The following is a 23,312-nucleotide window of genomic DNA, read 5'->3' as shown; positions in this document are numbered from 1 at the left end:
CTGTTCCTTTGAAATATCAGCAGGGGTAACTGGGTTTGACTACATTTTATCTGCCTGGATTGCATCACAAGTTTGAGGCTGCATGTGGCTGGGTTGAAGGCTGGACTCGATGATCTTTGAGGTCTCTTCCAGCCAGATGTTTTGGGTGATTCTCTGGGGAGGAAAAACAAAACTAAACTAAACTAAGACACACAAAACCCCAAAACAATACAACAACAACAAAACCAACCCAGAGTTTTGAATATATGAATTAAATAGGTCCCCTCAAGTCCTCTCAGCAAGCAAGGTATCCTTCCCTCCCCACTTAGGATCAGTTGCATCCACACAGAAAAGCGAGTTTGGATGCCTGGCAGGTGCTTGGAGGTCTCCAGTGCTGGTTTTAAGCAAGCCAAGCTGTGATGTCAAATGAAAGCCCTCACCATGTGCATTTCCAGGCTTCCCCAGGCTGTATCACCTGATTCCAGACGGGGAAATCACCTGCATCAAGATCAGCCGGAGCGACCCCCACGAGAACCTGGCCATCAGGATCGTGGGAGGCAGCGAGACTCCTCTGGCTCACATCATCATCCAGCACATCTATCGAGATGGGGTCATTGCCAGAGATGGAAGATTACTGCCTGGAGACATGATCCTGAAGGTACAGTCCAGATAGGAAGTACCCCAAGCAGGAGTAAGATGAGCTCCAGGGTGAGATTCGCAGTGTTGGGTTTGGGGTTTTTGTGGTGGGTAGAACAATGCTCGCAGGAAGTTCTTCTGCAGGCTGGGAGGGTTTCACTGCTTTCAGCAGGTTTAGAGGCTCACAGATTTCCTTTTCCTGCTCACTACCAGGCCTCTCTGATTTCTTCCCAACCGTGATAGATTCGATATGCAATGTAGATACAACAGACTGCTGGTATTTGATCTAAGTTGGGGATGCCCCTGCTTAATGCAGGGGGGGTTGGACTAGGTGACCTTTCAAGGTCCCTTCTAACCCAGAGCATTCTGTCATTCTGTGATTCTATTTCTGACCCCCTGGTGCAAAAGGGATTTTTTCCTACAAGCAGAGGCTGGGCTTGTTGCCCAGCTCTTCTACTAACCGTGGGCTTAAATCTCACTTAGTGAGGTTTCCACTGCCTTTCATCCCACTTGCACCAGAACAGGTGACTGGGGGCTGATCAAGGCTAAGTTATTTCAGCATCTAGCTCCTCTGCATGATGTGTTCAGCACTGCAGAGCATGAGGTGCTGCCCACTCTATTTTGGGAGCACCAGCAGCCACAGGTGACGTTCCTAAGAACAAACTCAAGCAGCAGTCACAGAATCACAGAATTGTCAGGGTTGGAAGGGACCTCAAGGCTCAGCCAGCTCCAACCCCCTGCCATGGCCAGGGACACCTCACACTGCAGCAGGTTGCTCACAGCCACATCCAGCCTGGCTGCAAACACCTTCAGGGATGAGGCTTCCACCACCTCCCTGGGCAACCTGTGCCAGGCTCTCACCACCTACATGGGGAAGAACTTCTTCCTGACATCCAGTCTGAATCTACCCACTTCTAGTTTTGGCTGCTGCTTCTGCTGCTCTTCCTGTAAGAGCATGTAAGAGCTGAGCAAGAATCAGGCCAGATAATTAAAGGTCATGTCTCTTGGGAGCAGTGGTTTCAACAATAGCTATTGAATGGGAGCTGCATTCTTAGTTGCCCCTAGAGCTCTTGTGGAGCTCTGCAAGGGTGCTGAATTGTCTGAATGCTTCAAGCCTTAGAAGAAAAGAGCAGTGACAGAAAATGCCAGTTCCTTGCTTTGGTGATGTGTAATTGGAGGGCAAAGGAATCTTCATATTGGAAGCTGAAAATACAGCTGCAGCTCACCCAGGTAGAACCCAAGCATCTTAAAGCACCCCCACTCAAATATTGGTGCCAGTGTGTCCAGAGGCAGCAAATTGCTCAGCATAGGTTTTCCACATATTTTTTCCCAATTTTCCCCCTCTACTCTGCCCTGCTGAGGCCACATCTGGAATATTGTGTCTGGTTCTGGGGCCCTCAGATCAAGGAGGACCCCAGGGAACTGCTTGAGAGAGTCCAGTGGAGAGCCACAAAGATGCTGAAGGCAGTGGAAGATCTTCCTTAGGAGGAGAGCCTGAGGGAGCTGAGGGCTCTGTAGCCTGGAGAGGAGGAGCCTGAGGGTCATCTCATTGCTGTTGCTAAAGATGTGCAGGGTGAGTGCCCAGAGGCTGGAGCCAGGCTCTGCTGGGGGATGCCCAATGCCAGCACAAGGGGCAGTGGTGGAAGCTGAGGCAGAGGAAGTGCCATGGAAACAGGAGGAAAATGTTTTCCCTGTGAGGGTGGCAGAGCCCTGGAACAGGCTGCCCAGGGGGGTTGTGGAGTCTCCTTCTCTGGAGATATTCAAAACCTACCAGGATGTGTTGTTGTATGACCTGCCCTAGGTGCTCCTGCTCTGGCAGGGGGAAGATCTAGCAAAGGATTTAGCAGGCTGCTTTGTTCACTGGGGGACCACACTGCCATGGATGCACTGCTGCTGGTACCCAGTGTGGCATTAGCTGGGATGAGGCTATGGGAGCTGGAAGCCTGCAAGACTCTGTCATGCACATCTCAGGGTTATCTTCTAGGTGGGACTGTGGATGCCCAGCTTGCTGCCTGCTGATAGGGTTAGTGAGTAGTTCTCCCAGGCCTACTGACCTTCTACATATCCCATGTGAATATGAAGGATGCTCTTCTGTCCAGAGCACCACCTGAAGTTTAGGCTGGAGGTGAGGAGAAAGTTCTTCCCAGAAAGAGTAATTGGCCATTGGGATGTGCTGCCCAGGGAGGTGGTGGAGTCACCATCCTTGGAGGTGTTCACTAAAGGATTGGATGTGGCACTTGGTTTAGTTGTCAGGAGGTGTTGGGTGATAGGTTGGAATTGATGATCTCTGAGGTCTTTTCCAACCTTACTGATTCTATGACCTAGGTGATCTATGAAAGCCACTCTGCTTTCCTGGCTTTTGCTGACCCCATGCCAGGGTTGTGGCCTGTCTCCTGCTCCGTGGCTGACAGACCATGGCCAAAGGGATTTCTAAGGATCATGATGTGTGCATGCTTCCCTCTGGCACTGTGGAAACCTACCTCTGGATTGTGGTGCCATGCAGCACCTAGATGAGTGTCACCCGGTCATGTATTTTGGGGAGGCTCTTGGTCCTGGTGCCAGCAGAGAGCAGCAGAGTTAATGGCACCACTGACCCCAAAACCCTTCCTGCAGGGCACATCCAAAGTGCAGTGGGAAGCTGTGACTGCAGCATGGGCAGGCCCAGCTCAGCTCTCCCCAGCCCTGGCTGCCAGCCCAGGGCTTTGCTGTGGATTCTCAGCAGCGTCAGCCCCACGATGGTGCAGCTCACACCGTTTGTGGTACCCCAGCTGACAACCAAGCTGGCTGAGCTGTGCCTCTAGGGGTGCAGTCATCCCCCCCACCCCATCAGATGGCAGCCCCATCACACCCCCAGAGTCTGCCACAACCAGTGCCAGCTGAACACTTCTGTTGGTGCTGGGGAGCATGTCTATTGCACTTTGGAAACGTTTCTGAACGTTTCTGAATGTTTAAATGGTTCAACCTGGGCAGAGTAAAGCTACATGGAAATAACTTGTCTGAGTCAGGCTCTCCAGCCAGCTACAAATTACAGCCTGACAACTGGTTTTCATTTAGCCTAGTCATTCCTGCAGGCAGGGATATGACAGGGCTGACTGCAAGCTCTTTCCTTCCTCTTCCTTTTTCTCCAGCCAGATTAAAGAAGTGGCATTTGTGCAGCTTTACTGCCAGCTGAGCTGAGCCCTACCTGGAAACCACGGAGACATGCAGAGAGCTCAGTTGTCTGGGGTGATACAACAGCAGAGTGAATAGCCAGGCTGTTTGACCTTCTGCTTGAGGCCTTTCTTTCCTTCAGTTTCACTGGAGAGGCTTTAGGGATCTTCTTTTTTGTTTAATCTTTATTCTTTCCTTTTTCCTTCTTCGTTTTTTTTTTCTTCTTCCTTTTTTTTTCTTCTTCCCCTAAGGATGCTCAGGGGACTTGAGCATCTCCCCTGGGAAGAGAGACTGAGAGCTCTGGGGCTGTTTAGTGTGGAGAGGAGAAGGCTGAGAGGGATCTGATCAATGTCTACCAATAGCTGAGGGGTGGGGAGCAAGTGGAGGGGGCCAAGCTCTTTTTAGTGGTGCACAGCAATAAGACAAGGGACAACAGGGTCAAGCTTGAACATAGAAAATTTCATCTCAGCATGAGGAGAAACTTCTTTGCAGTGAGGGTGGCAGAGCCCTGGAGCAGGCTGCCCAGAGAGGTTGTGGAGTCTCCTTCTCTGGAGCCTTTCCAACCCCCCCTGGATGCATTCCTGTGTGAACTGTCCTGGGTGCTCCTACTCTGGCAGGGGGGTTGGACTGGATGAACTCTGGAGGTCTCTTCCAACCTCTAATGTACTGTGACACTGCCATGCCCTCTTGTCCTGTCACTGGTTGCCTAGGAAAGAGCCTGACCCCCACCTGACTACAACTTCCTTTGAGGAAGCTGTAGAGAGCGCTCAGACACCTTGCCGCTGCTGATTTAGCCTCCTCTCTTCCAGGTGAACGGCATGGACATCAAAAATGTGCCTCACAACTACGCCCTGTCCCTGCTGAAGCAGCCCTGCCATGTGCTGCGCCTGACGGTGCTCCGGGAGCAGCGCTACCGCTGCCGGCACAGCAGCCTCCCCCTCGACGCTCACCGCGGCAGGGACGACAGCTTCCACGTCGTGCTGAACAAGAGCAGCCCGGACGAGCAGCTGGGGATCAAGCTGGTGCGCAGGGCGGATGAGCCGGGGGTGTTCATTTTCAACCTGCTGGAGGGCGGCGTGGCCGCCCGCGACGGGCAGCTGCAGGAGAACGACCGCGTCCTGGCCATCAACGGCCGCGACCACCGCTACGGCAGCCCCGAGAGCGCCGCCCAGCTCATACAGGTTGGTCACTGCCGCTCCCGGCCCTGCTTGCCGAGCGTGGCCAAAAGCAGGGCTTTGCCAAGCGGGGACCAAACTTAATATGTGTGGGTATGTGGGGAGCCGGTTTGGGGCTCCCCAGTTCCAGAGGGACAGGGATCTGCTAGAGAGAGTCCCACAGAGGGCTACAAGCATGATTGAGGGACTGGAGCACTGCCTGGTGAGGAGAGGCTGAGAGCCCTGGGGCCTTTTAGTCTGGAGAAGAGAAGACTGAGAGGGATCTGATCAATGTCTGTCAATAGCTGAGGGCTGGGGGTCAAGAGGGAGGGGACAGGCTCTGCTCAGTTGCACCCTGGGATAGGACAAGGGGCAATGGATATGAACTACAGCACAGGAGGTTCCACCTCAACATGAGGAGGAACTTCCCTGTGAGGGTCACAGAGCCCTGGAGCAGGCTGCCCAGAGAGGTTGTGGAGTCTCCTTCTCTGGAGATTTTCAAGCCTTGTCTGGATGTGTTCCTGTGTGACCTGTGCTGGATTCTATGGTGCTGCTCTGGCAGGGGGGGGTGGACTGGATGACCTCCTGAGGTCCCTTCCAACCCCTAACATCCTGTGAGCCTCTGATCCTGTGATTTGGGTGGGGGGGAAGGAGACTTGTCCAACTTAAATGGAAATTTGCACCTCCAAAGGGTCCTTGGGTTTGGGTTGAATATGGGCATGGTGTCTTACAGTGATTTCTGTTACCATCAGACTCTGTAAGGTAGAGATCAATATCAGCACCCTTATAACCCTGTGTATCCCCAAAGAGTGATGCTATCTGCCCAAAGCCAGGCCAGCCTGCACTGTCTGTCACCCTGTGTATCCCCAAAGAGTGATGCTATCTGCCCAAAGCCAGGCCAGCCTGCACTGTCTATCACCCTGTGTATCCCCAAAGAGTGATGCTATCTGCCCAAAGCCAGGCCAGCCTGCACTGTCTTCCCTGCAGGGCAGCCCCTAACCTGTCCTGGTGCCTGTTGTTATTCCTCCCCAGACTCAGGACCCCTCACTTGTCCTTACTGATCTTCCTGAGGTTTGCCTGCACCCAGCTCTCCAGCCTGTCCAGATCTCACTAACAGGCAGCAGTGGGAGAGATTTAAATTCTCTGAGGGGAGCAAGCCTGGAATGGAAGCCTTGCTAAAAACCTTGGTGCTCTGCATGGCTGCAAAAGAATGCAAGAGTGCTCCCTGGGCAAAGCCCACGGGCAGCCTAGGGGTGGCACGGGGGCAGTGCCTGATGGCACCGCTCACACACAGGGGCCTGCAAACACAGCTGAAGCTCTGACTGGCTTGCAGGGAGGGGATGGTAGGGATGGTAATGCTTGAAATGCACACCAGTCCCTGGGAATTTAAACAATGTGCCCATCCAAGGGGGAGAGGGGAGGGGGCTGAGCTTTCCAGACCGCCAGGATGGCATCGCTGTGATGTGAGCTCCACACTTGCCTGGTGCAAAATTCCCAGATCCTGCCTCTTTCTTTCCCTTCCTTTCTATTTTTTTTTGGTCATGGTTTCTCATCAATCATCATTTGCCTTTCCTGTTTCCATGTTTAGGCCAGAGAGGAAACATTGTACTGATGCCACAAGTGTTTTGCATTTGCTCCTTACACGAAGGGATGTTTCACGTTGTGCTCTGATTTCTCAACAGCATCCTGCCTGTGGAGACCTCACAGAGCTTAGCTCACAATGCAGTGGGGCCTTCAATAGTGCTGGGAGCTTCAGGTACACCATCAGCTCCTGCTTTGGGACTCAGTGATCTCTGGAGGCTGTTTAGTGTGGAGAAGAGAAGACTGAGGAGAAATTTGATGTTTATCAATATCTGAGGGCTGCTCAGTTGCACCCTGGGACAGGACTAGGGGCAATGGATAGATACTCCAGCACAGGAGGTTCCACCTCAACATGAGGAGGAACTTCTTCACTGTGAGAGTCACAGAGCACTGGAGCAGGCTGCCCAGAGAAGTTGTGTGGTCTCCTTCTCTGGAGACTTTCCAGCCCTACCTGGAGGCATTCCTGTGTGACCTGTGCTGGATTCTATGGCCCTGCTCGGGCAGGAGGGTTGGACTGGATGATCTCCTTGCATCCCTTCCAACCCCTAATATCCTGTGATCCTGGGGAGGTCCCTTCCAGGCCCTGACATTCTGCCATTCTGTGAACAGTTTCTTCCTACCATGGCAGTGGGTAGATTCAGGATATTAGGAAGAAGTTGTTCCCCATGAGGGTGGTGAGAGCCTGGCACAGGCTGCCCAGGGAGGTGGTGGAAGCCTCATCCCTGGAGGTGTTTGCAGCCAGGCTGGATGTGGCTGTGAGCAACCTGCTGCAGTGTGAGGTGTCCCTGCCCATGGCAGGGGGGTTGGATGATCCTTGAGGTCCCTTCTAACCCTGATACTTCTGTGATTTCTAAGCAGAGCCAACCCTCACTGGTAGATGGAGGTTAGGCCAAGTGCAGCTGGGAGAACATCAGATTTCTGATTGGGTTTGATTTCTAACCAGTGTAAACCTGAGGTAAATCTGGTCCTTCAGCAATTTTACCTTGGGGTAGACCAGCTGTTGATGGGTAGGTTAGGTGCCTGGCTGTGCAGAGGCTCAGTCTCAAGAGCTGGAAGGGAAGCACGTGGGTGCTGGCCAGGAGCGTGTGCACCTCGTGACGCTTGGGAGCTCGCTGCTCCCCATCTGTTGTGTCATCTTTAGTCATGGCCTTGTGGCAGCTGGGGCCCTTCTCATCTCAGTAACATCACATTCCACATCTGCTTGCCGTGGGAGCAACAAGGAAAGGCACAAGGTGACAGATGGGTGGCCACTGGTGTGGGCACAGCGAGCCAAGCTGCAGCTGCATGGGGTGAGCCAGGCTGTACTGCCCCCCAGATGTTTGCTCTCCTCTCTCCCCTGCTCCCCACCACAGTTCAGAGCAGCTGCACCCTTTGCATCACAACTGCCACCAGCTGTAAGCAAGTCCTGATGAGGAGTGCACCCATGCTCCATCATCCCTGCAAGAGATGGGGAAGCTGCTGCTGAGAGCAGCACTGCTGCCTTTTTCTGGATGCATTTACCTACTGGGTGCTCAGAAGCTGCCACTCTGCCCCTGCCTCCCAGCTTCATGAATGACATGAATTTTAGTTCTGATAGATTCACAGAAGCACAGACCTGGCTGACCTCAAGGATCAGCCAGTTCCAACCCCACTGCCATGGGCAGGGACACCTCACACTACAGCAGGTTGCTCACAGCCACATCCAGCCTGGCTGCAAACACCTCCAGGGATGAGGCTGCCACCACCTCCCTGGGCAACCTGTGCCAGGCTCTCACCACCCTCATGGGGAACAACTTCTTCCTGACATCCAATCTCAATCTCCCCATTTCTAGTTTTGCTCCATACCCCCAGTCCTATCACTCCCTGACACCCTCATAAGTCCCTCCCCAGCTTTCTTGTAGCCCCCTTCAGGTCCTGGAAGGCCACAATTAGGTCTCCTCAGAGCCTTCTCTTTTCCAGACTGAACAGCCCCAACTCTCTCAGCCTGTCTCCATAGGAGAGCAGCTCCAGCTCTTGCTTCAGTTATTACTTGCACTCAGGCTCAAAGCTAATCTAATTTCTCTTAATTCTTGTTTCATCATCAAAAACAGAGAAGGAATTGGGGGAGGGGGTTAGGGGGGTGGTGAAGTGGTAAGAGGCAGGGAGTAATTAATATTCTGATCATTAGGAACATTAATGGGGTTTGATGTGGAAGTAAGTAAATACAAAAGCTGTTTGGATAACTTTTCAAAGCCCTCTGGAACTTCTGAGAAATTACTTAACTTGACTGACCTGGAGACAAACTGCAGCAGAGACTCTTGCTGAACTCTTGCTAGTGGCTCTACAAGGATTAATCACATTTACAACCTTCCTCTAAATAACCAAGGTTGAGGCTAACCATGTGGCAGCAGATGAGGCTTAAAACAGAAGCTGCTGGAGCTGTTTGTGTCAGGGAAAAGTGGACTTGCATGAGGCCACGGGCTCCTAGGGGGCTGAGCTTTGTATTTGGTACAAACTAGAGACCAGGGTGGTTCCCTTTCTCCTGAGCTGCAACACTCTGCTTCTGGGCACCCACTTGTGTTTGGGAATTAAAGGTCCATGAAATCACAGCTGGTAAAAAGACCTGGAGAATAGTTTTGAGAGAGGAGTGTGTGTGTGTCTCCCAAATGACACCTTGAGTCCTGTGTCCAGTTCTGGGCTCCTCAGGTTATTGTGTCCAGAGAAGGGCAGCAAGGCTGGGGAGGGGTCTGGAGCACAGCCCTGTGAGGAGAGGCTGAGGGAGCTGGGGTTGCTTAGCCTGGAGAAGAGGAGGCTCAGGGGAGACCTCCTTGCTCTCCACAACTACCTGAAGGGAGGCTGTAGCCAGGTGGGGATTGGTCTCTTCTCCCAGGCAAGCAGCACCAGAACAAGAGGACACAGTCTCAAGCTGTGCCAGGGGAGGTTTGGGCTGGATATCAGGAAGAAATTCTTCCCAGCAAGAGAGATTGGCCATTGGAATGTGCTGCCCAGGGAGGTGGGATCAATGTCCCTGGAGGTGTTTAAGCAAAGCCTGGCTGAGGCTCTTAGTGCCATGGTCTGGTTAATTAGATATGGTTGGGTGATGGATTGGACTTGATGGTCTTGGAGGCCTCTTCCAACCTGGTTAATTCTGTGATTATGAAGCTATGCAGATCTGGTGAAAAGAAAGGACCTGTTATCCTCTAAGATGTTGGGAAAGTAAGAAGGAAGTGCCCATTTTTGACTGAGATACTACCTACCAGGGTCTGGAGAACAGGGCCTGGAGAACAGCAGCTGAGGGAGCTGGGGGTGTTTAGTGTGGAGAAGAGGAGGCTCTCTACAGCTCCCTGAAAGGAGGTTGGAGTGAGAAGCAAGCAACAGGGCAAGAGGGCATGGCCTCAAGTTGCTCCAGGAGAGGTTAAGTTTGGGCATGAAGAACAATTTCTTCCCCCAAAGGGCTGCCAGGGCCTGGAACAGGCTGTCCAGGGCACTGGTGGAGTCCCTGAGCAGAAGTGGTGCTGAGAGCCATGGTTTAGTGAGGAGCTGGCAGTGCTGGGTGAAGAGTTGGACTCCATGATCTTAAAGGTCTCTTCCATCCTAAACAACTCTGTGATTCTCTTCCTTGGAGGCAACACAGCTTGGAGATGCAGATCTCAGGACTGGAGCTGGAGGTTTAGGGGGAGGTCAGTTGTTCATTTTTAATTACAGTGACCTTTTTTTTCCCCCCAAAGCATTTTTTAACTCTCAGGAAAGACAAACCAAACCATAAAATAAAACCCACAACGATCCCAGGGGGCCTCCTCTGCCTTCTGGTAATTGTCTGTGGGAGAGTTTGTTCCAGCAGTGCAACCAGATCTGGCTTTGGATTCTGTGCCAGCTTTCCCTGGACCAGCAAGCAGAGCACATCAGCACACCAGCGAGGGCAACAGAGCTGGGGAGGGGTCTGGAGCCCTATGAGGAGAGGCTGAGGGAGCTGGGGTTGCTTAGCCTGGAGAAGAGGAGGCTCAGGGGAGACCTCATTGCTCTCTACAACTGCCTGAAGGGAGGTGGTAGCCAGGTGGGGGTTGGTCTCTTCTCCCAGGCAAGCAGCACCAGAACAAGAGGACACAGTCTCAAGCTGTGCCAGGGGAGGTTCAGGCTGGATGTTAGGAAGAAGTTCTTCATAGAAAGAGAGATTGGCCACTGGAATGTGCTGCCCAGGGAGGTGGTGGAGTCACCATCCCTGGAGGTGTTTAAGAGAAGACTGGATGAGGCACTAGATGGTGGCCCCTCAGGGGCTGAAGCACAGGCAGGGAGGGTTTCAGAGCTCTTGGTGTCCCCTCAGGGGCTGAAGCACAGGTAGGGAGGGTTTCAGGGCTCTTGGTGGCCCCTCAGGGGCTGAAGCACAGGCAGGGAGGGTTTCAGGGCTCTTGGTGTCCCCTCAGGGGCTGAAGCACAGGCAGGGAGGGTTTCAGGGCTCTTGGTGTCCCCTCAGGGGCTGAAGCACAGGCAGGGAGGGTTTCAGAGCTCTTGGTGGCCCCTCAGGGGCTGAAGCACAGGCAGGGAGGGTTTCAGAGCTCTTGGTGGCCCCTCAGGGGCTGAAGCACAGGCAGGGAGGGTTTCAGGGCTCTTGGTGGCCCCTCAGAGGCTGAAGCACAGGCAGGGAGGGTTTCAGAGCTCTTGGTGGCCCCTCAGGGGCTGAAGCACAGGTAGGGAGGGTTTCAGGGCTCTTGGTGGCCCCTCAGAGGCTGAAGCACAGGGGTCTGTGGTGCTGAGCTGGTGGGATTCACGCTGTACCTCCTCCCGCAGGCCAGCGAGAAGCAGGTCCACTTCGTCGTGTCACGGCAGACCAGGCAGCAGACCCCAGATATCTTGCAGGAGACAGGATGGAGTTATGGTGCTGGCAACCCCCAGCCCTGTCCTGCTGAGAGAAACAACCCCAGCAAGGTGAGGCCATGGGTGCTGGTGTGGTGTCTGCCATCCCTGGGTCGGGGGAGTGGGAGGGCAGGTGGCATTCGGCTGTCCGGGGGTGGTGTCTCTGGTCTCTGTCACCAGAAGAGCTGTGGCTTACTTTGCCATGGACACACAGAGGCTGTGCTCCTCCTTTACACACTGCTTCTGCCCTGACTCCATCTGGGGTGGGAAGGGAAGGGCAAGGCAAAGGGCAGGGGTGGGCCTGGGGGCTGAAGTGTACAGGGAGTCCTGGCTGTGGGCACGGATGGCAGCGTGAGCCAGCACAGGGCAGCAAGCTCCAGTGGAAATCAGAGGCTCATCTGAGGTTCCTCCATCTGGAGAGAAGTCTTCAGGCAAAAAGCTTTCACTCACTGACCTCTCATGAGCAGCTTCAAAGTTACAGTATTCATTAGTCTGTAGCTTGTTTCTTGAGTTCAGAGGCTCACAGGATGTTAGGGGTTGGAAGGGACCTCTGGAGATCACCCAGTCCAACCCCACTGCCAGAGCAGGGCCATAGAATCCAGCACAGGTCACACAGGGACACATCCAGATGGGGCTGGAAAGGCTCCAGAGAAGGAGACTCCACAACCTCTCTGGGCAGCCTGCTCCAGGGCTATGTGAGCCTCACAGTGAAGAAGTTCCTCCTCATGTTGAGGTGGAGCTGGAGTTTCTCTCCATTGTCCCTTGTCCTATCCCAGGCACAAGTGAGCAGAGCCTGTCCCCTCCCTCCTGACCCCTAGCCCTCCAATACTGATAGACATTGATTGAATACCCTCTCAGTGTTCTCTTCTCCAGACTGAAAAACCCCAGGGCTCTCAATCTCTCCAGTCCCTTAATCATGCTCCAGTCCCTTAATCAGGCTGGTAGCTCTCTGTTGGGCTCTCTCCAGCAGATCCCTGTCCCTCATGAACTGAGGAGCCCAGAACTGGATGCAGTATTCCAGGTGAGGTCTCACCAGGGCAGAGTAGAGGGGGAGGAGAACCTCCCTGGATCTCAGCCTTGGCCCCCCTGGCAGTTGGGCAGCAGTCATCAGCTGTGGTCTCCATGGCCCCTGCAAGCATGGAGCCATTCTGTGGAGCTTTGGACCAAACTGTGCTGGGCTTGCTCTGGCAGCACCTGGCACTTGGGTGGGATGGGAGCTGTGAGAGCCAGCAATGTGCAGCATGGCCAGAGCAGGGCCACTTGGCACAGAGCAACCACCTTGCTGAGATGCTAGGGTTCAGGTTACCAAACTGTCCCCACAGCTGCTCCTCAGCACCCTCTTGCACCCTGTGCTTAGTGCCTTTAGACTGGCACATGCTTTCTGTATCAGGTAGTGAGACTCTGGCAGTGAAATAGATGAGTTTTGGAAGCAGGGCCCAGTGCAGCAGGACTTTGAAAATGCCTTTTCTGAGCTTGCTCAGAGTTCTCTGTGCACTATGGTCAGAGCAAGGCATGCTCTTGCAGGAGCTGAATTTGTTCATTTCACTGCAGTTCAAGTCCCATCCCTGGTTCATTCCCACTCACCTCTCTGTGTCACTTATGCAAGCCCTTGCAAGCTGTCCCCTGGCCACCCCTAGCAGAGGTGCATCAGGGAGGTGGACAGGCAGGGCTGGCCTCAGTCCATCCTGCCTGCCAGGCAGCCAGATGTGTCCTTAAGGAGCCCTTTGTTGTGAAGCAGCTGTCAGATGGAGTGCACAGCTGGCAGGCAGCAGACAAGGCCCAGCTCTGCAGTTCCCAAGTGCATGCCCATGTCTGCAGGGTGAGTCTTGTAACAACCCCCCCACCACATTGTTCACTGTTTTGATGTGTAAAGAAATACACCAGTGCCCACTGACCTTAGTTGAGTTTTCCTTCTCCACAAAGGCACAGGCACAGCCCTTCAGTTAGATGGGACTGGAGCAGCAGAGGTTAAACCAGAGAGCAGAGCCAATGCTGGGTAGCTACCAGTATCTAGTGCCCAACAAGTCATGCATCTGCCAGGCAGCACTTCCTAATGGGGTAATGATTCCCTTGGGGAGATCTGTCTGGGGCAGCAGTTAGCTTCTGTTGTTCCTGGATGGTTTCTAGTGAAGCTCTGAGCACCTCCCAGCTCTGCCCATGTTGAGCTGATTAACTGATACCACACAGGATTGATTATTGGGGACCATGTCTTGTCTCCCACCAATTGCCCTGCATCCTAACTCCCTCCTCCTGGACCAAGAGGTGTTAGATAGGAAATCTCAGCAGTAAGTCCAACATTATGTTGGATGGCTGAGAGGCTGAAGGTTTTACAACAGCTGGGAAAAAAAGAGTTCTAGTTGAGATCATAGAATCACAGAATTGTCAGGGTTGGAAGGGACCTCAAGGCTCAGCCAGTCCCAACCCCCCTGCCATGGGCAGGGACACCTCACACTGCAGCAGGTTGCTCACAGCCACATCCAGCCTGGCTGCAAACACCTCCAGGCAGGAGGCTGCCACCACCTCCCTGGGCAACCTGTGCCAGGCTCTCACCACCCTCATGGGGAACAACTTCTTCCTCACATCCAAGCTGAATCTACCCATTCCTAGTTTGGCTTCATCCCCCCCCCCCCCCAGTCCTATCCCTCCCTGACACCCTCAAAAGTCCCTCCCCAGCTTTCTTGTAGCCCCCTTCAGATACTGGAAGGCCATAATTAGGTCTCCTGGGAGCCTTCTCTTCTCCAGCCTGCACAACCCCAACTCCCTCAGTCTGTCCTCACAGCAGAGCAGCTCCAGCCCTCTGCTCATCCTCCTGGCCCTTCTCTGGACACCTTCCAGCACATGCTGACCTTGCCACTCTCCTTTAAAGACTAATGGATCCTGTTTTGTTGGATAGGTCTCCTCTTTTAGGGGGATTTCCAGTTTGCCAGAGGAGATGGGTGATACAGAAGTGCCTGAGTGGGTGTGCTGTAGGCTTCCCTCCAGTGCCTACCATTTGGGCATTTCCCAGGGAAGATCACAGCCAAAGAAGAAGAAGAAAAAAAAAAGATTCATAGAATCAATAAGGTTGGAAACAACCTCAGAGATCATCAAGTCCAATTTATCATCCAACACCTCCTGACAGCTAAACCATGGCTCCAAGTGCCACATCCAATCCCCAGTTCTGAAGGGTTCCTGGCTCCCTTTAGCTCTGTTTGTGTGCAGTGGAGGCCTTAGATCAGGAAATGCTCTGGCAGCAGATCAGGCAGGCAGTCCAGCTGGTGGGCACACAATGAGTTTCAGGCACTGTGGGCTTTTGGTCTGCTGCAGTCATGGCTGGAGTGTTTGTTTGCCCTTTTATTGGGGTATGAGGCTGTCAGCTTGGGTTTCTCATGTGCTTTTGATGGAGGTTTAACTGAACATCACTTGCAACTCTAAGATCTTTAAACTCCAGGCTTTGGCAGGCTTAAAATGTTATGTGGTGGTTTTTACACAGGCATTAGTGCAGGAGGAAAGCTGGAGACCTGGGGCCTGCCCAGTGTGCTAACACAGCACATGGTCCTGCTCACAACCAAGGCAGTGTTTGTTGGCTGGGCTTCACTGCCAAGGACCTTTCCTATGTGTGTGTGATTTGATGAGTCTGCTGCATTCAGTGGGGTTGCTTTGTGGCTTGAGGCTGGAAGAGGGATGGCTAACTGCTTTGAATTCTGATCAATTGTAAGGTGATTTTCCTGAGCTTACTCTAGCAGGGCAGGAATATTGTCTCTGAAGGGAGCAGCTCTTGCTGCAAAGCAGGCACGTAAATGTTGGCAGAGATCTGCTCTCAGGGCTTGGCTGCATGTAGCACCAAGAGTGAAGTCTGGCTTCCAGCAGCTGTCTTGCCTGTGTGACAGCTCAGGGAACACTCCTGGCCAAGCTGCTGCCCTCATGACAGCCTGCCTCCATCTGTAGAGTGCAAGGGGGCAGCTGCCTTTCAAGCCAATGCCAACAGCAATCAGCCAAGCAACCAAGGTGCTGGAGAAAGGAGAGAATCACAATTTCTGTGAAGAACTTCTTTCTGAGATCAAGTCTAAACCTCCCCTGGCACAGCTTGAGACTGTGTCCTCTTGTTCTGGTGCTGGGTGCCTGGGAGAAGAGACCAACCCCCACCTGGCTGCAACCTCCCTTCAGGGAGTTGTAGAGAGCAATGAGGTCTCCCCTGAGCCTCCTCTTCTCCAGGCTAAGCAACCCCAGCTCCCTCAGCCCTTCCTCATTGTCCCTGGAAGTGGTTAAGAAAAGGCTGGGACTGGATGAGGCACTTGGTGCCATGGTCTGGTTGATTAGTTAGGGTTGGGTGATCAGCTGGACTTGGTGAGCCTGGAGGTCTCTTCCAACCTGTCTGACTCTGTGATTCTGTAACAGTCTGCAGGGAGCAAGTCCTTCTCTAGCAGCAGTGATGGTGGTGGTGTGCTGGGAGATTGGTCCTGCAGAGGCTCTCCCCACACCACAGGGGAGGCACAGCTCACACAGTTGTGGCTGCTGCCTGGCTTTAGAGGAGAGATGTCAAGCAGGCTCTCGTGCAGCCGAGGTTGTCAAGCTGGGCTGCAACCCATAAACAGGCCAGGCTGGTTTCTTTGAAGTCAGTGGGAGCTTTGCCATTAACTAAACAGCACTTGGGTTTAATTGGAGCTGTTTTCTTCCTCCTTCCTAACACACTGGCCAGTGCTTCAAGCACAACTGTGGCCCTGTGGCTTGGGCAGGCAATGTCTGCTGACCACAGGAGCAGGTCAGCCTTCAGCAGGCAGCCAGTCACCAGGGGTGCTCCTCAGGCCTCAGCGCTGGGACCACGTCTGTTTCACATCTTCATTGATGACCTTGATGAAGACACAGAGTGTGCCAGCAGTGAGTTCTCAGATGGCACCAAGTCAGGTGTCAGTGTTGGTCTGCACCAGGGCAGGGAGGCTCTGCAGAGGCACTTGGATAGGTTGGATCCATGGCCAATGTTATCAGGAGGAGCTTCAGCAAGGCCAAGTGCCAGGTCCTGCCCTTGGGGCACAACAACCCCAAGCAGTGCTGCAGGCTTGGGGCAGTGAGGCTGGAAAGCTGCTGGCAGAAAGGGACCTGGGGGTGCTGATGGACAAGCAGCTGAACAGGAGCCAGCAGTGTGCCCAGGGGGCCAAGAAAGCCAAAGGCCTCCAGGCTGGGATCAGCAATGCTGTGTCCAGCAGCAGCAGGCAGGGGATTGTCCCCTGGCACTCAGCTCTGCTCAGGCCACACCTGCAGTGCTGTGCCCAGTTCTGGGCAGCTCAACACAAGAGAGATGTGGAGGTGCTGGAGCCAGGGCAGAGCAGGGCAAGGAAGCTGGGAAGGGCCTGGAGAAGAAATCTGATGGAGAGCAACTGAAGGAGCTGGGGCTGGTTAGTGTGAAAGAGAGGAGGCTGAGGGGAGACCTCCTGGCTCTCTACAGCTCCCTGAAAGGAGGCTGTGGAGAGGCTGCTGCTGGTCTCTTCTCCCAGGTGATTAGTGACAGAACAAGAGGCAATGGCCTCAGGCTGTGACAGTAGGAAACACTTTGTCAAGGCAAGAGTGGTCAGGGATTGGAATGTGCTGGGAAGGGATGTGGCTGAGCCCCCAAGCCTGGCTGTGTTTGAAGGTGGTTTGGATGTGGAGCTTGGGGCTCTGGTTTAGGGGTGAGGCTTGCAGAGCAGGGTTGAGGCTTGCAGAGCAGGGTTGATGGTTGGCCTTGGTGACCCTGAGAGGCTTTTCCACCCTGAGTGTTTCTGTGAGTCTGTGCAGCACACTTTCCGAGCCGACGCTGCTGTGTCTCCTGCCTGCTGGACACGTGTCCTGCCTTGGATGTGGGGAGGGGCTGCTGTAAATATTTATCTTCCAGTAAATATTTGTTTTCCAGTACATATAAAGGAAAGGGAAAAAAACCATGAAGGGAGGAGGAGATGAACTGTTACATTGTGCTTCTCCTGACCTCCGAGGTCACTTCCAAAGGACAGACAGGGACAACTGTTTAGAGGAGAGCGCATTGAAATGCAGCCGCTGATAAACACTGGCTTTTAACTGGCTTGCTGATTATCAGCTGTACCTCCAGCAAAGCTCTACGTGTGTTTACCAAGCAAGGCTCTGCTTCCCTTTCATCACTGCCTTTTGTCCCAGCAGCCTCACCCCAGTTCCTTTCTGCCTACAACCGTGCACAGAACAACACGGGGGAGAGCAGCTTCAAAGGGCGACTGCTCCTGCAGAGTGGGGGACACAAGCGCCGGGACTTTTATGATTCTTCACTGAGGTGTACCAGGGCCATTTGTTACCAAGCACTGCTTTGAAACCTGCTTCTCCCTGTGCTGATTGCTCCCTGATTGCTCCCTCTGCAGAGGGACTGTTTGCAAAGGCCTGCAGGGACAGGACCGGGGCAGTGGATTCAGAACAGAGCAGATTTAGATTGGATGTGAGGAACAAGTTCTGCACCAGGAGGGTGGTGGAACACTGGAACAGGTTGCTCAGGGAGGTGGTTGAGGCTCCATCCCTGGAGATGTTCAAGGTGAGGCTGGAGAGGGCTCTGGACAACCTGATCTAGTTGAGGATGTCCCTGCTGAGTGCAGAGGGGGTTGGACTGGATGAGCTCTGGAGGTTCCTTCCAAGCCAGACCATTCTGTGACTAGCTGTCTTATCAGCTCATGCTGTGGTTGTCTGAGGCTTGCTGGAGGCTGCCTAAGTGGCAGGACTGCTCTGCACACTTGGAGTTGTGAGTCTGATCCCAGTTTCATGGCTTGCTGCAAAAATTCAAGCAGCAGTTTGCTTTAGTTCTGTCCCCATCCCAGAGGCTTCAGCAGGTGACCTTTTCCTGATGGAAAGCCATTCCTTTCCAAGGGAAGGAGGAGAACATCTTTCACAAACATGGATGGAGCATGAAGTGTAGTTTACACTGCTGTGTTTTAAACATTTACATCTTAAAGGTTAATGGCTACAATTATCTAGCAACCTGATCTGGTGTGAGGAGTCCCTGCCCATGGCAGGGGGGGTGGAACTGGCTGATCCTTGAGGTCCCTTCCAGCCCTGACAATTCTGTGATTCTATGATCTCAGCTAGAACTGCTTTTTCCCAAGTGTTGTAAACCCTTCAGAAATGTTAAGGATCATTTGCAAGCCATGAGCCAAATTCCTCTGACACAGTGCCTGTGCTCTCCACAGCTCAGGTGTGATATGTCCAATGGTGGCAGGGTGGGTTTTGTCCCAGATCTAGCATCTTTTCCACTGAGGTCTTTCCTGGATCTCTGTGGCAGCCACTTTTCTTCTGCCAGGCAGAGAGGGACCTGGCTGATAGTAGGCTGAACATGAGCCAGCAGTGTGCCCAGGTGGCCAAGAAGGCCAATGGCATCCTGGCCTGCATCAGGAACAGTGTGGCCAGCAGGAGCAGGGAGGTCATTCTGCCCTGTGCTCAGCACTGGTTAGGCCACACCTTGAGTCCTGTGTCCAGTTCTGGGCCCCCTCAGTTTAGGAAAGATGTTGAGATGCTGGAAGGTGTCCAGAGAAGGGCAACAAAGCTGGGGAGGGGTCTGGAGCACAGCCCTGTGAGGAGAGGCTGAGGGAGCTGGGGTTGCTTAGCCTGGAGAAGAGGAGGCTCAGGGGAGACCTTCTTGCTCTCTCCAACTCCCTGAAGGGAGGTTGTAGCCAGGAGGGGGTTGCTCCTCTTCCTGCACTGCTGGCCCAGGAAGCAGGGTGGAGTGCCTTTGTGGGGTCTTGGGTTTCTAAGAGGAGATTCATGTGGCTTTAAATGAGTTTTATAAATTATTTGAAGAGAGACTGAGAGCCCTGGGGCTGTTTAGTCTGGAGAAGAGAAGGCTGAGAGGGATCTGATCAATGTCTATCAATAGCTGAGGGCTGGGGGTCAGGTGGAGGGGGCCAAGCTCTTTTCAGAGGTGCACAGAAATAGGACAGGGAACAAGGGGTAGAAGATGGAACACAGAAGGTTTCAGCTCAGCATGAGGATAAACCTCTTTACAGTCAGGGTGCCAGAGCCCTGGAGCTTCCCAGAGAGGTTGTGGAGTGTCCCTCTCTGGAGCCTTTCCAACCCCACCTGGATGCATTCCTGTGCAGACTCCCCTGGGTGATGCTGCTCTGGCAGGGGGGCTGGACTGGATGCTCTCTGGAGGTCCCTTCCAACCTCTGATGCCCTGTGGTACTGTGATATTATAAAAGTTGAGGCCACCCCTGTGCATGAGGAGGTGGAGGGCTTGCTTAATATGCATTTGAGTTGGTCTAGCAACATGTTGTTATCTCCAGCAGCATGGTGTTGTCTCACCAGCCTGCAGTGGATGGTGAGGTTTCTTCAGGAGGGGCTGGGGTCTTCAGGAGTTGATGCCAGGAGCACAGCTTAAGAAAGGCTTCAGGAAATCAGAGCACTTAGGATTTCAACCCAGGCTTCCTGCAGGAGCAGCCTTGTCTCTTGCACTCTGCTATAAGAGCTTGGGTGTGCATTTGGAGACCTGGCATTTGCTCCACAGGTTTTGTTGGAGCTTGTCTTGCTCTCCATCCCAAGGCTGCCTGTGAGGTTGTTTCCCCCTCCCTCCAGCCCTGGTTGCTGCCTGACCAGTGGTGTGTGTCTAACTTTTCCTCTTCAGTGGGAGGAGTAAGGGGATGACAGTCCTCAGGCAGCAGAGGTGGCTGTCCCAAGGTTACCCTTCAAGCACAAGCTGTAGGAACAGCCCTCTGTAGACTGCTGCCTCTTCCTCCCATAAGTGTCCTTCTCCTATCCTGAACAGAAACAAATGTTCCTGGAGTGCATTCCCACCAGTAACTTGTGCAGGAACACAGAGATCTAGGAAAGCAAACAAAGGCTCTGGCCCCAAGAGGTTTACTCCTTTAACCCCAGGTGGACCATGTCTCAGTAACTACACAGATGATGCTCAGACTGCAAGCAGCAAGATAGGAACTGTGACTTGACAGTCAAAGATCTGAAGAGCACTAGATAGGAATATCAGGAGCTGTTTTGTTGCTTGGTTTAAACATCAGATTCCTGATTTGCATTTCAAAGAGCAGAGCTGCTTCCATTCATCTCCACACTCTTTGGCAGAGTGCCTGACTTAAGGCTCTGCTGAGACCCCATCTCCAACCCTGCCTCCAGTTCTGGTGTCCACAGCAGAAGGAGGACACAGAGCTGTTGGAGTGAGCCCAGAGGAGGCCACAAAGATGATCCAAGGGCTGGAGCAGCTCTGCTGTGAGGACAGGCTGAGGGAGCTGGGGGTGTTCAGCCTGGAGAAGAGAAGAGACAACTCTTGAAGGACCATAGAGCTGCCTTCCAGTAGCTGAAGGGATCCTGCAGGAAGGCTGCAGAGGGACTTTGCATCAGGGTTTCTAGAGACAGGGCATGGGGGAATGGTTTGAAGCTGAGGCAGAGCAGGGTTAGCCTGGAGCTGAGGAAGAAGTTCTTCAGTGGTGAGACTGTCCCAGGCTGCCCAGGGAGGCTGTGGCTGCCTCCTGCCTGGGGGTGCTGAAGGCCAGGCTGGATGAGGCCTTGAGCAGCTGAGTCTAGCTGAGAGGTGTCCCTGGGCAGGGTGGGGAGGTTGGAGGAGATGAGTTCTGAGGTCCCTTCCAACCTGAGCCATCCAGTGGTTCCATGATTCTATGGAAGCAGAGATTGTCCTGGTGCTAGCTCTGACCCACAGATGCCTGGACCCTGGAGGGAGTCAAGCCTGCCCTCTGGCCAGGCCTGCCGGGCAGCTGCACTGTGCTGCGCTGTGCTGCGCTGTGCTGTGCTGCGCTGCGCTGTGCTGCGGTGTTCCACAAGCAAACCTTCATTTCAGCAGAAAACACTTGGGCTGTGGGCGAGCTCCCTGTGCCCACTGTGCTTGCTGCTGCTTTCTCCATCACAGAGCAGCCTGCACGCTGTCACCTGTCACGAGAAGGTGGTGTCTGTCCGCAAGGATCACACCGAATCCCTGGGGATGACTGTGGCAGGCGGAGCCTCTCACCGGGAGTGGGATTTGCCCATCTACGTGATCAGTGTGGAGCCTGGAGGAGTCATCAGCAGAGACAGCAGGATAAAAACAGGTAAGGGGGGGGAAAAAAGGGGGTTGGGGGAGGATTTTAAAAGCCTGCTTTAATTCTGGGCCCCTCAGTTTAAGAAGGACATTGAGACACTGGAACAGCACCAGAACAAGAGCACACCGTCTCAAGCTGTGCCAGGGGAGGTTCAGGCTGGATGTTAGGAAGTTCTTCCCAGAAAGAGAGATTGGCCATTGGGATGTGCTGCCCAGGGAGGTGGTGGAGTCACCATCCCTGGAGGTGTTCCAAAAAGGCTTGGATGTGGCACTTGGAGCCATGGTTTAGTTGTCAGGAGGCGTTGGGTGATAGATTGGACCTGATGATCTCTGAGGTCTTTTCCAACCTTATTGATTCTATGACAACTCAAAGGCTTCCTTTGAAAAACAGAGGGATAGTGAGGGATGTCTTCAGCCACCCCATAGATGATTTTTGGGATGCATCAGAGTAGAGGGTCTCAGATCAGCTACCAGTAAAAGGCAGCAGTAGGCATCCCTGTGCAGTGAGGTGGAGGCATGTTCTGGGTGACCCAGGAGAATGAGCTTGCACTTCCATCTCCTAACTACTCACATCTTTGTTGTGCAGCCCTCACGGGGTGGTTTCTGTGTGTGCTTGTTTGTCATGTCCTTCATGGCTCTGAAAGCAGGATTCCCATCATGTATGAAGCAATGTTGGTGCCCTGTGGCTTTGAAAGGAACACAAAGGAGCAGATTTCCCATCATATATGAAGCAATGTTAGTGCCTTGTGGCCCAAGATCACGTCTGGGAACTTTGGCTTCGCAGCTCCAGTTGGCTCTTGGTGTAGCTGAATGACAAAGCTAACAGCTTCTTGCCCTCTGCATGAACAAGGCTCTAGGGTAACATGAGGAGTGTGCTTTGTCAGTGGCCTTCATGGCAGTAGGTAGGCAGTAGAGCAATGGGGAAACCCTCAGCTTCCAGGGTGTTACATCTCCTGGGTGCCCTGCATCCAGCAACCACACAGCTTCCCCATCCCCCTGCCCTTCCTCCCCCTGCCCTTCACAGTCACAGAATGACACGAGCATTCAGGCTGGAAATGACCCTCAGGATCACCAAGTCCAATCATTAATCCTACTCTGCAAGGCTCACCCCTAAACCGTAGCCCCAAGCACCACATCCAAACCACCTTCAAACACATCCAGGCTTGGGGACTCAGCCACCTCCCTGGGCAGCTTCGTCCCCCTGCCCTTCCTCTCCTCTCCCTTCCTCCCCTACACTCAGCTTCAGCCCAGTCAGTGCCCAGAAGCTGGGGGCAAACCCTGAGTGTGAGGGAAGTGAAGGAACCCAAACATGGAGCAGAATAGCTGCAGCCCAGCCAGGCCCCACTAGCCTGGGCCACAGTGCCCAGCAGCAGTGCCTGTGGGATCCCCACTTTGCAGGAGCTACAGCTGCTCATCAAAGCTCCTGTAAGAACACGACCACAGAAGCCAAGCAGCAAGTTCCCCCTTTGCCCCTGCTGGGAAATGGCTGCCTCAGGAGGATACACTTTCCAAGAACCATTCCTTGCTGAGGCACGTGGCAAATGGAGCCTGCTTAACTGGATGAAATTAGAAACAACTGCATGCATGCTGGCAGAGCAGTGCCATGAGCCTCCACGCTCCAGAGCAGCCCCTGGGCTCTGGTCTGTCCCACAAGCAGAGGCTAATGTTCACCTTCTGCTGCCTGGACTGCTGCTGAGCACAGCCCCTGCCCAAGGGAGCAGGCAGGAGGAGCACAGAGGGCAGCCAGGGAAGCCACAGGGCACAGTGGCTGCTTGCATGACACCAAGGATGCCTTCGTTGCTCTCCCTGTAGTGACTGAGGTCACTGCTGCCTTTTGCTGTGTAGCTGCTGTGCCTACAGTGTAAATAAGGCATGCAGCAAAGAGGTTCTGGCTTGCAGCCAGCCCAGCCAGCACTGACATTAAAGTCCTAATGCATGGCTCTGCACAGCAAACTTTGCAAAGGGCAGCTGGAGCAGCAGCCCTCAGCTCAGGGGGTGCT

The 23,312-nt window shown here is 53.6% G+C and overlaps 1 protein-coding gene across 4 annotated transcripts in view; it reads left to right on the top strand.

Annotated features, from left to right (window-relative positions):
• Nucleotides 1–23,312, top strand: part of LNX1 (ligand of numb-protein X 1) — a 106,952-nt gene that overhangs the window by 72,882 nt on the left and 10,758 nt on the right. For all 4 annotated transcript variants that reach the window (XM_068137691.1, XM_068137690.1, XM_068137692.1 and 1 more), the window contains 4 exons: nt 435–637; nt 4,575–4,946; nt 11,244–11,381; nt 21,145–21,322. In XM_068137691.1, coding sequence (XP_067993792.1) covers nt 435–637; nt 4,575–4,946; nt 11,244–11,381; nt 21,145–21,322 — 891 coding nt within the window. The remainder of the gene's footprint in view (nt 1–434; nt 638–4,574; nt 4,947–11,243; nt 11,382–21,144; nt 21,323–23,312) is intronic.

Source organism: Melanerpes formicivorus, unplaced genomic scaffold (assembly GCF_026170545.1).
Source record: "Melanerpes formicivorus ecotype bairdi unplaced genomic scaffold, bMelFor1.0.p_v2 SCAF_4, whole genome shotgun sequence".
NCBI classification, from domain to species: Eukaryota; Metazoa; Chordata; class Aves; order Piciformes; family Picidae; genus Melanerpes; species Melanerpes formicivorus.
The sequence above is the reverse complement of the archived record's forward strand: the minus strand, read 5'-3'. Positions and strand labels throughout refer to the sequence as shown.